General features: G+C 33.8%; 1 protein-coding gene across 1 annotated transcript in view; it reads right to left on the reverse strand.

Moving 5' to 3' along the window:
* Nucleotides 1–13691, reverse strand: part of RSBN1 (round spermatid basic protein 1) — a 39357-nt gene that overhangs the window by 20670 nt on the left and 4996 nt on the right. Inside the window, exon 2 of the mRNA XM_063106301.1 lies at nucleotides 6417–7090. Within this exon, the coding sequence (XP_062962371.1) occupies nucleotides 6417–7090 (674 nt within the window). The remainder of the gene's footprint in view (nucleotides 1–6416; nucleotides 7091–13691) is intronic.

Consider the following 13691-nt stretch of genomic DNA (forward strand, 5'->3'; position numbering starts at 1 on the left):
TTAGTAACACAGAAGGCAAAATGGGGAGGGAATAAGGATATGGAATCAAAGAGAAATAACCTTATAAGAAAACAGTATTTAGCTTTGCATGCATTCAAAAAATTTAATATACTTATTAAAAAGTATAATACTTTTAATATTAATAATGAGCTACTTATAATAGCTATAAAATGTTAAACAATTATTTTTGAATATACACATTGCTCTGTGTCAATACATATGTAGTTACTGAGATTAGAAACTAAACTTTACAAAGTTATCCAGTATCAATTTCTGAGAGTTAAGTAAACTCGACTGTGTCGCCAATACATGTACTTTTTACAAAGGACAGTCATAAGTCAGTTAATAACTCAGAAAACATCAAGCTAGAAATGCGCTACATGGATAACTCTGTATATATAGGTTGGGGTGCGGGGGTGGATTATTCCACAGAATTCATGTTTCAGGAAGAAGGCTATTCAACCTGATTGTTTAAAAAACAGAAAAAAAAAGCTACCCAGCAATCTTCCTAACCTTGTGACCTGTGAATAGAAAGGCATTCCCACTTTAAAACATAGAGTGAAAAAGCAGTGTGATTGGGTCAAAGTGAATTTATTATAAGTTGTACTTAGAATGAGAACAAAAGAATCAAATCTACCATTTTTATTTATGCTGTTTCATTTTATAAAACCAGCTACTTAAAATATTCACTTCTTTTATTTAACACACTGATGTGTAGAGTTCATTAAGGGTTTCTTAGTGTACTAGAGTACCACTAGTACTACATACCACTCTACTAGATCCACTCTTTATTAGTACTACCAATTCACTATAAGATGTTAATTGTATTAATCAAAGATCAGAGAGCATATAATAAGCCCATTTAAGGCCTCACCCATTTAAGGCCTCATCCATTTAAAGCCCGGTCCCAACAAACAATGAGGAAGTAACATTTTTTGGTTTTCTCTGAAACAGAAGACATTAAAATTGAGCACTCCAATCTCACAAAACATTATCATGTTACAGAGTAATAAAAGTAACATTTATAAGAACAACTACCTAAATAAACTTAAAAAGCTATGATCTTCAATGAGAGACCTCAATATTATGTATCTATGTGTATGTAAATATAAATACAGAAATTTTCTGAAAAAAAAAAATTTTAAATACACATTTGCCAATCTCCCCTCGCCCCAGAACGCACACACACACCTCCTACTTCTGAATGTATATTCTTCAATTACTTAATTCCTATAAGGTGAAGAAACAACATAGTGATATTTAAAACAACTCCCATTTAACTTCACTATACATTTAGTGTTTGTTACTGTTTTCATTTACCATTCATAGATTTTGAGACCTACAGGCTTGGTGGTCCATTAGATAGATTTTGAGACCTACAACCTTGGTGGTCCATGGATCAGCCACATCAGCATCACTTAAGAGTTTGTTAGAAATGCTGACTATAAAGCCCCACCCTGGACCTACAAAATCAAAATGTATATTTTAACAAGATTCTTAGGTGAATTTCATGCACACTATAATCTGCCAAACCCTAACCTATAGAATTTAATACCATTCAGAAACATAGGGAAAAAATAATTCCTCTTTGAAGATCTGCCACTATTTAACCTTGAAAGTGCCACATTCTCACTATATTAACCTTGGAAGATCTAGCCACTATTTGGTCACACCAAAATGTGACCTTCCTCATCTATAAAACAAGGGGCTGGAAATGTTTCCCTCCTGTTCTAAACTACTATTAGTCTATAAGATGACTAAAAAAAGATTTAAATTTTTAATCAGTTTATCTGTTGCCATAGGATGTCTATAAGACAGGTGGAGCCAAGAATTGCATACCTATTGCAGAGCTATCGCAATTCAAAGTTTAAAACCACTAAAAAATGTTTTCAAGTAGCCAATAATTACAAGACATAAGATCTAAACAAAAATATCATAAATTATATTTATTCCTAAAGTATGTGTGTGTGGACAGGTAGATTTTTTTTTAAAAAAAAAGGAAAAATACATTTCTAAGTAAACACTAATTTTTCTCCATTAACTAACCTGAAGATTCCACAAATACTCAGACTTTTTGGTGAAAACTGGTATTTAGCCAATGACTATTTAAAACTTCTTCAGACCTAAATAATCATACAGAATTTTAAAGATACCATATTGTATAAATACAATATGTAGTCTTTTAGATTAGAAACTCAACTTTACAAAGTTATCCTGGTTAACTGTTGAGAGTTAAACAAACAAGGACCATCCTGGTGTTTCAACTGATATCACAAACTTACCTACTTCGATGTTAGAACATTTGAGTTTCACAGAATGTTAAAAGAAAAAAAACCATATCGATGGATCCTACTTAAGCCACTACAATAATTTAAAAATATAAAAATAACAGAATCTGTAATTTTTCTTGCACAAAACAAACCTACATTTTACTTCCTCCTGCTAGAGGAGATAAATTCTAAAGCAGTGCTTCTCAAACCTTAATGTGCACATAAATCAACTGGGGAATTTTAAAATGCTGATTCTGATTCAGAAGATCTGGGTAAGAGTCTGGGAGTCTGCATTTCTAGCAAGCTCCCTGGTGGTGTCAAATTCAAATGTAGAGCACACTTTGACTAGCAAGGTTCTAAAGAAAAGACATAATTTGCAATATTTAGATGTCCATGGTTTATAAAGCACTGGTCTTGATAATGTCTCCACTTAAATTCCTAATTGATCAACCTAACACTTTTCCATCCTTATCTTACTTGATCCTTCATTTAGATGTAACACTTAATCACTCCATCATTCTTAAAATCTAGAAAACTTGTATCCTAGTCTCCATTCTATTAGCTTTCTTTTTTGTCTCTTCCCATGTTCCTCACACTCACATAATGGCACATCAGAGGATTCCACCCTTAGCTTCAACTTTTTCATTCTAATGCTATCCCTGGATCACCTATGTGCTAATGGATCCAAATTCTGAGTCTCCAGCCTAGACAGTCTCAAATCTTAGATCCATATGTTCAACTACCTAATAGACATTTCTAACCATAAGTCCCAATGGGTACCTCCAACTCAAAATATCTTAAATGAACGAATCAATACCTTCAATCCCTAGAAACCAATTTTTCAAGCCTGTATTAACTTTGATCAGCACCACCATCCACTCATTTGTCCAATCCACATTGTAAGCTGCTATCCCTCTCTCTCAGTCCAGTTAATGTCCTATATCTATTTCTCAAATTTCATTCTTTTTCTCTCTAGCATCAATACCACTTTGGACCTGGATCATTTCTTACGTGGTTACTGTAGTAAGCTAATCAGTCTTCTTTCCTACAATCTCATTTCCCTCCTCAATCCTAGCCTCCTCTTTCCCCACTACAGTGTAATCTTTGCAAACATAAATTGATAGCAATCCCCTATTAAGATTCACCAATGACTCCCCCTTACCTTTAGGAAAAATAACTTTTTTTAAAACATATCAGATAACATTGTTCACAATCTTGATTATGTCTCTCTCACTGGTCTCAACTCCTACCATCCCTTAACAATCAGTATGTATTCTTGCCATGTCAAGCCATTTGCGGCTCCCTGAAAGTGCCACATTCTCGAATGCCTCTGTGCATTTGCATAGGCTGTTATTCCCTTTGCTTAAAATGTCCTTACCAAGTTAAGTATTAATCTGCTTTCAAGATTCTACTCAAGCATCACATGCCTTAAATGCCTTTTCTAATCACCTCAATTCTGAGGTAACACCACAAACTGTGCTCCCTCTATTATAGGCTTTTCCCTACACATACCTCTATTCTAGTACTTATATTGTATTATAATTGCTGGTTTACTCATCTCCCCCCAACTAGACTGAGCTCATCAATTAGTCCTTTTAAGAACAGAGTACCTAATACATAAGAGGTTCTCAATAAATGTTTGCTGAATAAACTATCCTGAAGTATAGTCATGAACTATTATGTCTACATATTTAACTATAAATAACTTCCAATTACTGTGTCTCTGAGGTAATAAAAATTTTACTTGACTTTATTTATAGGTTTAACAAAACTTCATTCAAACCTTCACAAAATATCCTAGGTATTCATTTAATTGCCAACAATCTAAAGGTATTTGTTAAAAATATTAGAAAGAAAGCCTTCTGTACATTGTTTTAAACTGAGATACTTTAATTTCACTGACCACAGTGTTGGACAAATAAAAGCACAAATGTCTTCTCCAACGGCTGAAGGAAGGAGTATGGTAAAATACGTAACATTGTTCAGGTGGCCTACGTTTGCATCCTGACTTTTCTGCTTACTAGCTATATGACCTTGGGTAACAATGAACATCTCCAAGCCTCAGTTTCTCCAATGGAAAACAGTTAAAATTGCTTTTACCTGCCCTACCCCCACGGTTATTTCAAATATTCAAATGTGAAAACATTTATAGAATTGTTAAGTACTAAATAAATTTGAACCATTGTGTTAGCTTCCATCCTGACATCTGCCAAAGATATTACAGGTGCAAATTTAAAGTTCTGTGGACTAATTCAGCCTCCCATATCCACCCATACTCTTCTCCAATGACTGAAAATTCGTAAATAAAATTAAGTTCCAGGACCACCAGATTACTAGATGCATTCAATAGTCCTCAATATTCTTATATGGTTGGAGTGTTTAGTATCTAGTAACACTGATATGTTCTTTAAAAGTGATTATTTTATAAATCTCAAAGTAAATCTCAAGGTAAGTTGTTGGTACAGTCATTTAAATTTCAGCGCCATTTTAAAAAATTAATTGGAGGACAAAAATCAGCAGGGAATATTTCATATGTCTTCTTTTATTAACTATATATACTCGGTACTGTCTGTTGACACACAAACTTGATCCACCATAGACTAACTAATATGAAAGTTAAAAAGTCACCCTTACAAAACCAGGACTTCCCCCCCACCAATTTCTGGCTTATTTCTCAGATGTGCTTGCTGGTCTATCAATCAGAAGAGAAAATTTGCTGCATTTCTCTAAACTAAAAAAGTGATTGAGCATGTTAACTCTGCTCTCAGCAATATCTTTCCTTGTTAAATAGGGACTTATGGGGATTATAGACTATATTAGGAGAACTGTTTTCAGTCTCTTCTGCAATATTTATAAAAATAGAATTCCTTAACCTTCAAAGGGCAAAACTCCTTTAAAAAAAAAAAAAGAAAAAGGAAAAAAGAAAATCTACTACAAAAGTCAGCACTTCGGTACCTGATTGTGGTAACAAGGCCAAAATCCAAGACGAAGCCCTTTATTGCACACCGTGTTCCAACATCTTGGGCAGCCCCATCTTGCGACCTCTCCAGATTGGCTGCTCCTGCTCTCTCTACTGCAGAGAGAACTTCAATTAGAGAAATTCTGAAGTTCATAAATCTAAACTGGATACTCCCCTCACTGGAGGCAAGGATGGTAAGACTTACTTAAAAAGATTCAAGTTAAAGGAGGTTTCAAATAAATTTAAGTGGCATGAAACCACTATAATGCAGGCAGCTGAGAGTCTTATTATGTGTCTATTTACCTAAAAAAAAAAAAATCTTAAGGCAAAAGAATGGTAGCAAATTACTAGATAACCTAAAAAAATAGGCTGTATAATAATAAAAATAGGCTGTATAATCATCTCCACTAAATCTGAATTTATAATATATATATATATATAGCAGTACAAACTTATAGCTGACCATTCATATTCATAATCCTTATGAGAAAAGCAAGCAAGAAAAAAAACTAGGGCACATTATTAACTTCTTTCTATGCCCTAAAATAACTTCATTGAAAAAATATTTTGAGTTAAAACACCACTGGTTAGGATACATTTCCCTGCTGACTTAAGCCTAGCTGCCTAAGCAAGGCTTCAGAAAATGTCTTCACCTACAACAGTGCATAGGCAGAAGGAACAGAGGCTATGGCGGTCTTCCTAGTGACACTTCCAAGTCACATAAATGGGGTATAATTCTGGGATAGACTGCCAACAAGTTACTGAAAGGAGAAACAAAAACAGCAAAAACCTGGCAAATAAATAGGCCAACACCCTAATGTGTTTTATTATGACATAAAAGTAAGATTTAACTAAGTTAATTTGAGTTAACATATCTAAGTCACATCCTCCATAACTAACATTACCTGATTTGTGAAAGATGGGATTAGTTTTTAGGTTCATTTTCCATAAAGACTTATAATGATGTGTAACATGTATAAAGCATTTCTTCAATCAAGTGACAAACCCCACCCCAAGAACTCAGCAAATAAGATTTTTTAATTAGAGGAACAGAAAAACAATTTGAAGCACCTTTATCATCATGAATTTTTATCAAAAGTGTGCTGGTATGTGCTATGCAACAGAAGGAGGTTAATACTCTTAAGGTACTGTATTTACTAAATAATTTAACAATGATTTTTCCTTACCTGAGTGTGAAAATTTGAAATGGTTGTTGTTTCAATATCTTTCTTGCCCAGAATTTCCATTTTCACTGGGGTGTTGGGGAAATTAAAAGCAAAGTAATCCAAGAAGTCTGGGAGATAAGCAGCCGCTCCATGTACTATCGCTAAAGCATAGTAAGCAGCATTTTTCTCATTTTCACTGAATGTCAAAGCAAGAAACTCCTCAGAAAATCTCTCCATCTCCATTGGAGACAAAAATGAGAGTTCATCCATGTAAGCATGAAGGACAAGAGCACCACCATTGGACTGGTGTTCCTCATGAATAAAGTTGCTAAATTTAGTACCTGTTTTTAAGAAATTTCTACGAATAGAATGTTCCTGGTGAGTCATAAAAGGTGTTTGTACTCCCTGGGGTACCCGATATTCTTGCATGCCCAAGTTTAATCGGCACAGCTGTTCATCTTTCAGATACCTGAAGGACTCCTTATTAACTCCTGAAGTGCTATTCATTTGTCCTTGAGTGAGAATTTCCTTACTGATGCGGGTCAGGCCAGCACAGACGGTTTGTACTTCCTTATTGTACATTTTAAGGCGTCTTCCTCGCATGTCTTCTCGGTGTTTCTTTTTCTTTTTCTTCTTTATTTTCTTCAAGACAAAATCATCAGCTCTCTGGGTTTTACCATTTTCGTCTGATGTTTCTGGCCACAATAATTAAAAAGAAGTTAGTTACCAGGACTACTGTCAATATACAAATTTAAGGTACTTGATCTCAAATTAAATAGCCAATTCTCATTTCTCTGAATTTGACATTACAACTTACATGTTTAGAAAGTGAATGAGACAAAGATTTTAAAATATAATAATATTCTGAGTTGAAGATTATGTTGAAAAGCAGATGATACAAGTGTAAACATATAATTTAATATGCCTTGCAATCAAAACTAAAGGAAATTTCCAAGTAATTTCAGATGTGCCATACTGTCTGGAATATTTATTCAGTAACCACTGTAAAATCTAAATTGAAGCTTGCCATATTTTGCCATCAGTTTACTAATTACAATAAAGGCGAATCAAACAAAGACAAATTAAGAAATAAGATACCATTTTTGCCCATCAAATTTGCAAGGTTTTTTGTTTTATCATTTTCATATACTGTTGCTGGAAGTATAAACTGGTACAACTTTCACGGAGGGCAATTTGGTAATGTGTATCAAAGCCTTAAAAATATTTATAATCTTCAGACCCAGAAATCCTACCAAGTAAAAGTTACCTAAGAAACCAATTTAAAATATGTAAAGATATCTATGACAGAATTATTTAAAACAAAAACAGAGAATCCCCTAAATGTCTAAAACGGGACTAATTAAACTCTGGTAACTACATACTCTAAAATACTACCCAGCCATTATAAAAATATTATGGATGAAAAGAACGGGCACTCATTTCAATGGTTGTTGAGTTGGGGTGGGGAGACATACAGATTACAAGGTTACAAAATGCTTACACTGTCACTCCTCCAGAGAGCCTTCTCTTACAGTGCTTCCCCACCCAATTGAGATAGCTACTTCTGCTACATGCTTCCTTAGCACTGCACCTCCCGTATCACAGCACTTAACACACTCAGTTGTTACATATTTAATTTTCCACCTCTCTTCTAGACTGTAAGTAACCTAAGGTCCAGGATGTATAACTTACCTTTCTTTCCAGAGTACTTAACATGTGTACATTCTTACTCTATTTTTATAATATTAAACATTCATTCATTCAAACATTAATTATCTACCATGTGCCAGGTACACTTCCAGGCACTAGGGTGTTAACTAAGACAGATACAATCTCTACTCTCTTGGACCTTATGATCTAATTGGACAAGAAAAAGTACCAAGTAGTGGTAAGTGATAAGTAGGCTGCTCTAGATGTTGGGGAAGCTCTTTTTTGGGAGGTGACATTTAGACTAAGTCCTTAATAATAAAATGAGCCAGGCATGTAAAGACCTAAGGGAAAATATCCCAGAGAGAAACAAAGGACCAAAACAGGAAAAAACAGTTGATCTATATATATTTTGCAGATACACAACAAAGAAAAATATCTGGAGAAATATATACCAAGGTATTAATGGTAGTTATCTATGGGTGGTAGGATATTATAAATGTCTACCTTCTTTTCTGCTTATCTGTATTTTCCTTAATAAATATATTACTATTATAATTTAAAAGCCTATTTTTAATTTTTAAAGGATTATCATGTATTGACAAACTCAAAATAGAGTGACATCTTTTATTTACTTGTTGGAAAACACACCTAACAAGAAATCTTTAGGTATAGTCCTGACCAACCTTCAAGCTTGATCTAGCATTTATTTACTGTAGAGAATTTATCTTCCAAACTACAGTATTTCTGACATGATTTAAGTAATTCAGTATTAAGGCAGATACTCCAATTAATCCTATTATTATATCTGGAAAGAACAAGTTCAATAAATTTTACAGTAAAGAATTTACTTGGCATAATATGTAAATATATGACAGTTATAGTACTCTATATAAAATCACGCCAAATCACCAGATATTACAGATATTCTATGTTATTAGAAGGTTATGGGGCCGAGCCCGTGGCGCACTCGGGAGAGTGCGGTGCTGGGAGCGCAGAGATGCTCCCGCCGCGGGTTCGGATCCTATATGGGAATGGCCGGTGCACTCTCTGGCTGAGTGCCAGTCACGAAAAAGACAAAAAAAAAAAAAAAAAAGAAGGTTATGAAACATTCCAAAGAAAATATTTAAAAATGCAAGTCTAAGACTTTAAAGTATACAGACACCAAATAACTTTTTTTGGGGGGGGGGCAGGGGCAGCTGGCCAGTATGGGTATCTAAACCCTTGTTCATGGTGTTATAACACCTCACTCTAACCAAATGAGCAAACCAGTCAGCCCTCCAAATAACTTTCATTGTATTTAATATTTGCTTTTAAGAACAACAAAAAGAAAAACCCTTCACTTGCAAGCATCACTTGTAATTACACTGAGATCATATACCAAAATATACGTGTAATCAGACTGCTTAAACTGGAGAGAAAAAAAGCCAACTTTTACTCTATATACAACTAAACTTTGAGAATTAGCAAAAGCACTTGGTAATCATCATTTACATTTCTCATCAAATAAAATTAATCTAAATACTTGCCCCAATACCAAATCACTAATTTAGGTAATTCTCCCAAGCAACCAAATGTTAATGCCATTTAATAAAAGGTTAGGCCAATTTTAAAATAGTCTCTAATTACCCTAAATGCTTTAGCAATTTCACAGGAAAAAAAAAGAAAACAAAATATCTTTGAATAGATCTTGTGATTTTTAAGCTTCACGAGATATCTGCTATGCAGAAGATGAATTGTGACCTAGATATGCCACTGAAATTAACACTAAGAAAGATCTGCCTTGACTGTAACACCTTACCAGTGGTATTTCTAACATGGCCAAGTCCCTGCAGATTTTATTCCAAAACTCAGTTATATGAAAACCATTCAATTAATCTAACATGGCCCATTCAGAAACAAGCAAACAAAAAAAACCACTGTACAAGGAAATAAAAAGACCTTAAATTGATTGTAATGTCATATATCAATTGATAAAAATTTAAAATATGAAATAAATTTCAATCCCTCTCCTCACTAATCATGTTTTTCAAATTTTGACTCTTAGCTATGAGATATAGAAAGCTTGCCTTTGATAATAGAGAAATGTAAGACTATCCATCTCATACTGGCTAACAAATTTCCATGAATAAAAGAAATTTATTCTTGAATTATTGTAGTGGCAACTAATTGAGAATAGCATATGTATACACAAGTATACACATATACGCAAGTTGTTAGAGGTTATTACAGTAAGTTGGCCATTTATTGCTTTATGGGAAAGTTATTGATTGCCTTGCCTTGAATTAAAAACATTATTTAGAAGTCAATGCCTAAAGTCTTCACAATACTCCCATTTCTGGTGGAGTGTCTTAGCTTTCGGACAGAGAATGTATTTAGGAAGTCACATTTTGAGTATTTCCCCATAGTGCAAAAGATAAAATTTATTGACATCACTTCTCTACAGAAAAAGCTACACTACACCTGTGATTAAGAAAAGCTTTCAAATATCAAACTGTGAGATAAAATATAAAGAGAAATATGTTAAACTCTACAGAGGAAGATGCAAACATTTATCTGAGAAACAAATTGCTGGCTGTCTTTAAAAAGGTCATTATAACTATAACGAGATTAATACATGACACTATCAATAAAATCCTCATGTGCTATATTATCAGTATTAAAAATTATCAAAAGCATCATTTATTTAACACTGCACTATTAAAAGTTTTCATTAATGCAAAAAAATTAGCTTTCCAAATTACAAAACTTAAATTCATAACACCATTCTTACACCTGGATTGTAGCTTGGAACTGAAAAAATGTAATACCTTCAATTTCTAAAAATCATAGTGGATGAGCAAAACAATTATAACTGTTTATATCTTATTAATTATAATAAAGAAAAGGGCTAAAGTTGTTTTCTGAAAATACTTTTTAGTCTTGAGAGTTCTTCCAGTTCTATATAAAAAACTAATTAAAAAGGGAAAACAAAAAACTGCTCAATTTGAAGGCCAAATTTTTGTGGATTTTTTGTATGTTTTTAACATTGCCTTACTTCACCTCCCACCCCTCTCTCTACATTATCATGTTTAACAGTGGCTGGCTAGATTTGAACCCCTGTTCTATGACTTCCTAGCAGAGTCCATAGTTTACATTAGGTTTCATTCTTGGACATTCTATGGCTTTGGACAAATGTATAATGACATGTATCCACCCTTACAGTATCATACAGAGTAATTTCATTGCCCTAAAATTTCTCTGTACTCCACCCATTCCTCCCTCCCTATCCCCCAACCCCAAGCACCCACTCCATAGTTTTCATCTTTTCCAGAATCTCCTATAATTGGAATCATACAGAATATAGGCTTTTCAGACTTGCTTCTTTCACTTAGTAATATGCACTTAAGGTTCCTCCATGTCTTTTCATGGCTTGATAGCTCATTTCTTTTTAGCGCTCAATAATAGTCCATATATCACAGTTTATCTACTCACCTACTGAGTGGCATCTTGGTTGCTTCTGAGTTTTGGAAATTATGAATAAAGCTGTTATAAATATCCATGTATAGGTTGTTGTGCAAACATAAGTTTTCACCTCCTTTGGGTAAACACCAAGGAGTGTGTCAGGTGGATCATATAGTAAGAGTATGTTTGGTTTTGTAAGAAACTGCCAAACTGTCTTCCAAAGTGGCTGTACCATTTTTCATTCCCACCAACATTCAGAGGCAGTGTTATGTCTTTGTACCTTGTTTCTTATTGGTTAAATGGAAAGAAAGAGCAGAGTGTGCAGAGTAAATGAAAAATGCATGTAACATACTAGAATAGCCCTAGAACATAACAAACACTCAATACATGCTAACTACTATTATTACCCAAAACAGTTGACCTCTAGAGGCAGTAGAGTGTACTACTTAAGTTTAAGAGCAGATGCTTTACAGTTAGACCTAGGTTAATGTTCCATCACTACTGCTTACTAAGGTCCCTGGGCAAGCTCATAAATCTCTTTAAACCTCAATTTTCTCATCTTAAAATGTTATTAATACTAGTATCTATCTCACGGAGTTATTATAAGGATTAAATGAGACATAATTATAGTATTTGATAACATTTCTTGAAATAATTGGCAACAACTCTGGAATATCAAAACAAGAGCTAGAAATTACCAGCCTAGAGTACAATGTAGTGCACCACAAGAGAAACACATAAAAAGAAAAAAAAAATTCTAAAAGAGGAATGAAAACTATTATTCACCAAGTATCTGCCAGGGACCATATATTATCTCATTTTAAAAAGTAGATATATAAATCTTTTACAGAGAGGGAAACAGCCTGAAATAAGATATGTAATTTGTATTAGGTCACAAAGTTAGTAGGTAACAGCCAAGATTCAAACTCTCATCTGATTCCAAAACCCAAACTATTCCAATACACTACACTCTCTTCCTTTCTGCCTCTTCTATGGACCCCTCCCTGCAACACTCCCAATCAATTAAGATCAAGTTACAATTAATGAACTTGAGGTGGTTTGGAAGAACCTCCAATAAAGGGAGTTTTACTTCATTAAACAAATATTTTACTTAGTGCCCATTACATAATTCTGTACAATCACAAAGATGGCATTATTTATGTTACACAAAGTTTTCATGTCCTTAAAGGTATTTTTGCCTCTCTCTTTGTGGGCACAGAAAAATATCAGTCCCTGAAAGTTGTTGCTCTGATAAATGAGCTTATCTGTTTATTTCAATTCTCTTTATAATCCCAATAATTCTCCATTCCTATCATAAAAAACAAATGAGTGTTTCTGGATTTAAACTTCCTGCCAATAGCTTTTTGATATCGTAGAATATTTCCCTTAACTGTCTGGCTCAGGGACACTTTCCCTGTGATAGCAGTTGGGCAGTTGGTCAAAGGTGAAAAAAATATGAGAAAGGAAGGCTGACTCACTAGAACATTCATAACAGCAATCCTGTCATTTAATGACATTGGAGAAGAGAACTATGAGGATCATCCTCCCTTTTTTCCTTTAAAAAAATATATTAAAATATTATTAAAATAAATTTTCTAACCAAGAATAATTAAAAAGAGGCATTACTTCTTTTGATGATGTTTTGAGGAAGTATGCTTGTTCTATGCTTTTATGAGCAATAAGGGGGAGAGAAAAAAATTAAGATTTCAGAAGACATGGGTAACTGCAGGTTAAGTTAGATTCAAGCCTGTTGCTTACAAAAACTAAAAACATTTAAATATCTTTTTATTAACTTATCAACCCCAATGTGCATACTGGAAAGAGAAAAACCAACTGAACCACAAGTAAGAAAAACTGAGTTCTATCACTAATCAGAAAAATTTAAGCATATCACATCACCTCTCTGAAAATTACTTTACTTCCTGTTTTACAGATGAAGCAAATTTATGTTAGCATTTACAGATTAAATATTTGTTTCAATTATTTATGAGCAACTCCAAATGTCTGGGATCATAATAATTTGTAATTAGCCTACGTGTGAATTTGGGTTGAATACTGTAGGGCTGACGTGCAGGAACATGTGTCTCAGCTGAACTTGGAGGCTGGCAAACTTTTTTTGTAAAGAAACAGATACTAGCCTTTGTAGTCCATATGGTCTCTGTCTCAACTACTCTACTACTGTAGTGCAAAAATTGCCATTGACAA

The sequence above is a fragment of the Cynocephalus volans genome, chromosome 8 (assembly GCF_027409185.1).
Source record: "Cynocephalus volans isolate mCynVol1 chromosome 8, mCynVol1.pri, whole genome shotgun sequence".
In the NCBI taxonomy this organism is placed as follows: Eukaryota; Metazoa; Chordata; class Mammalia; order Dermoptera; family Cynocephalidae; genus Cynocephalus; species Cynocephalus volans.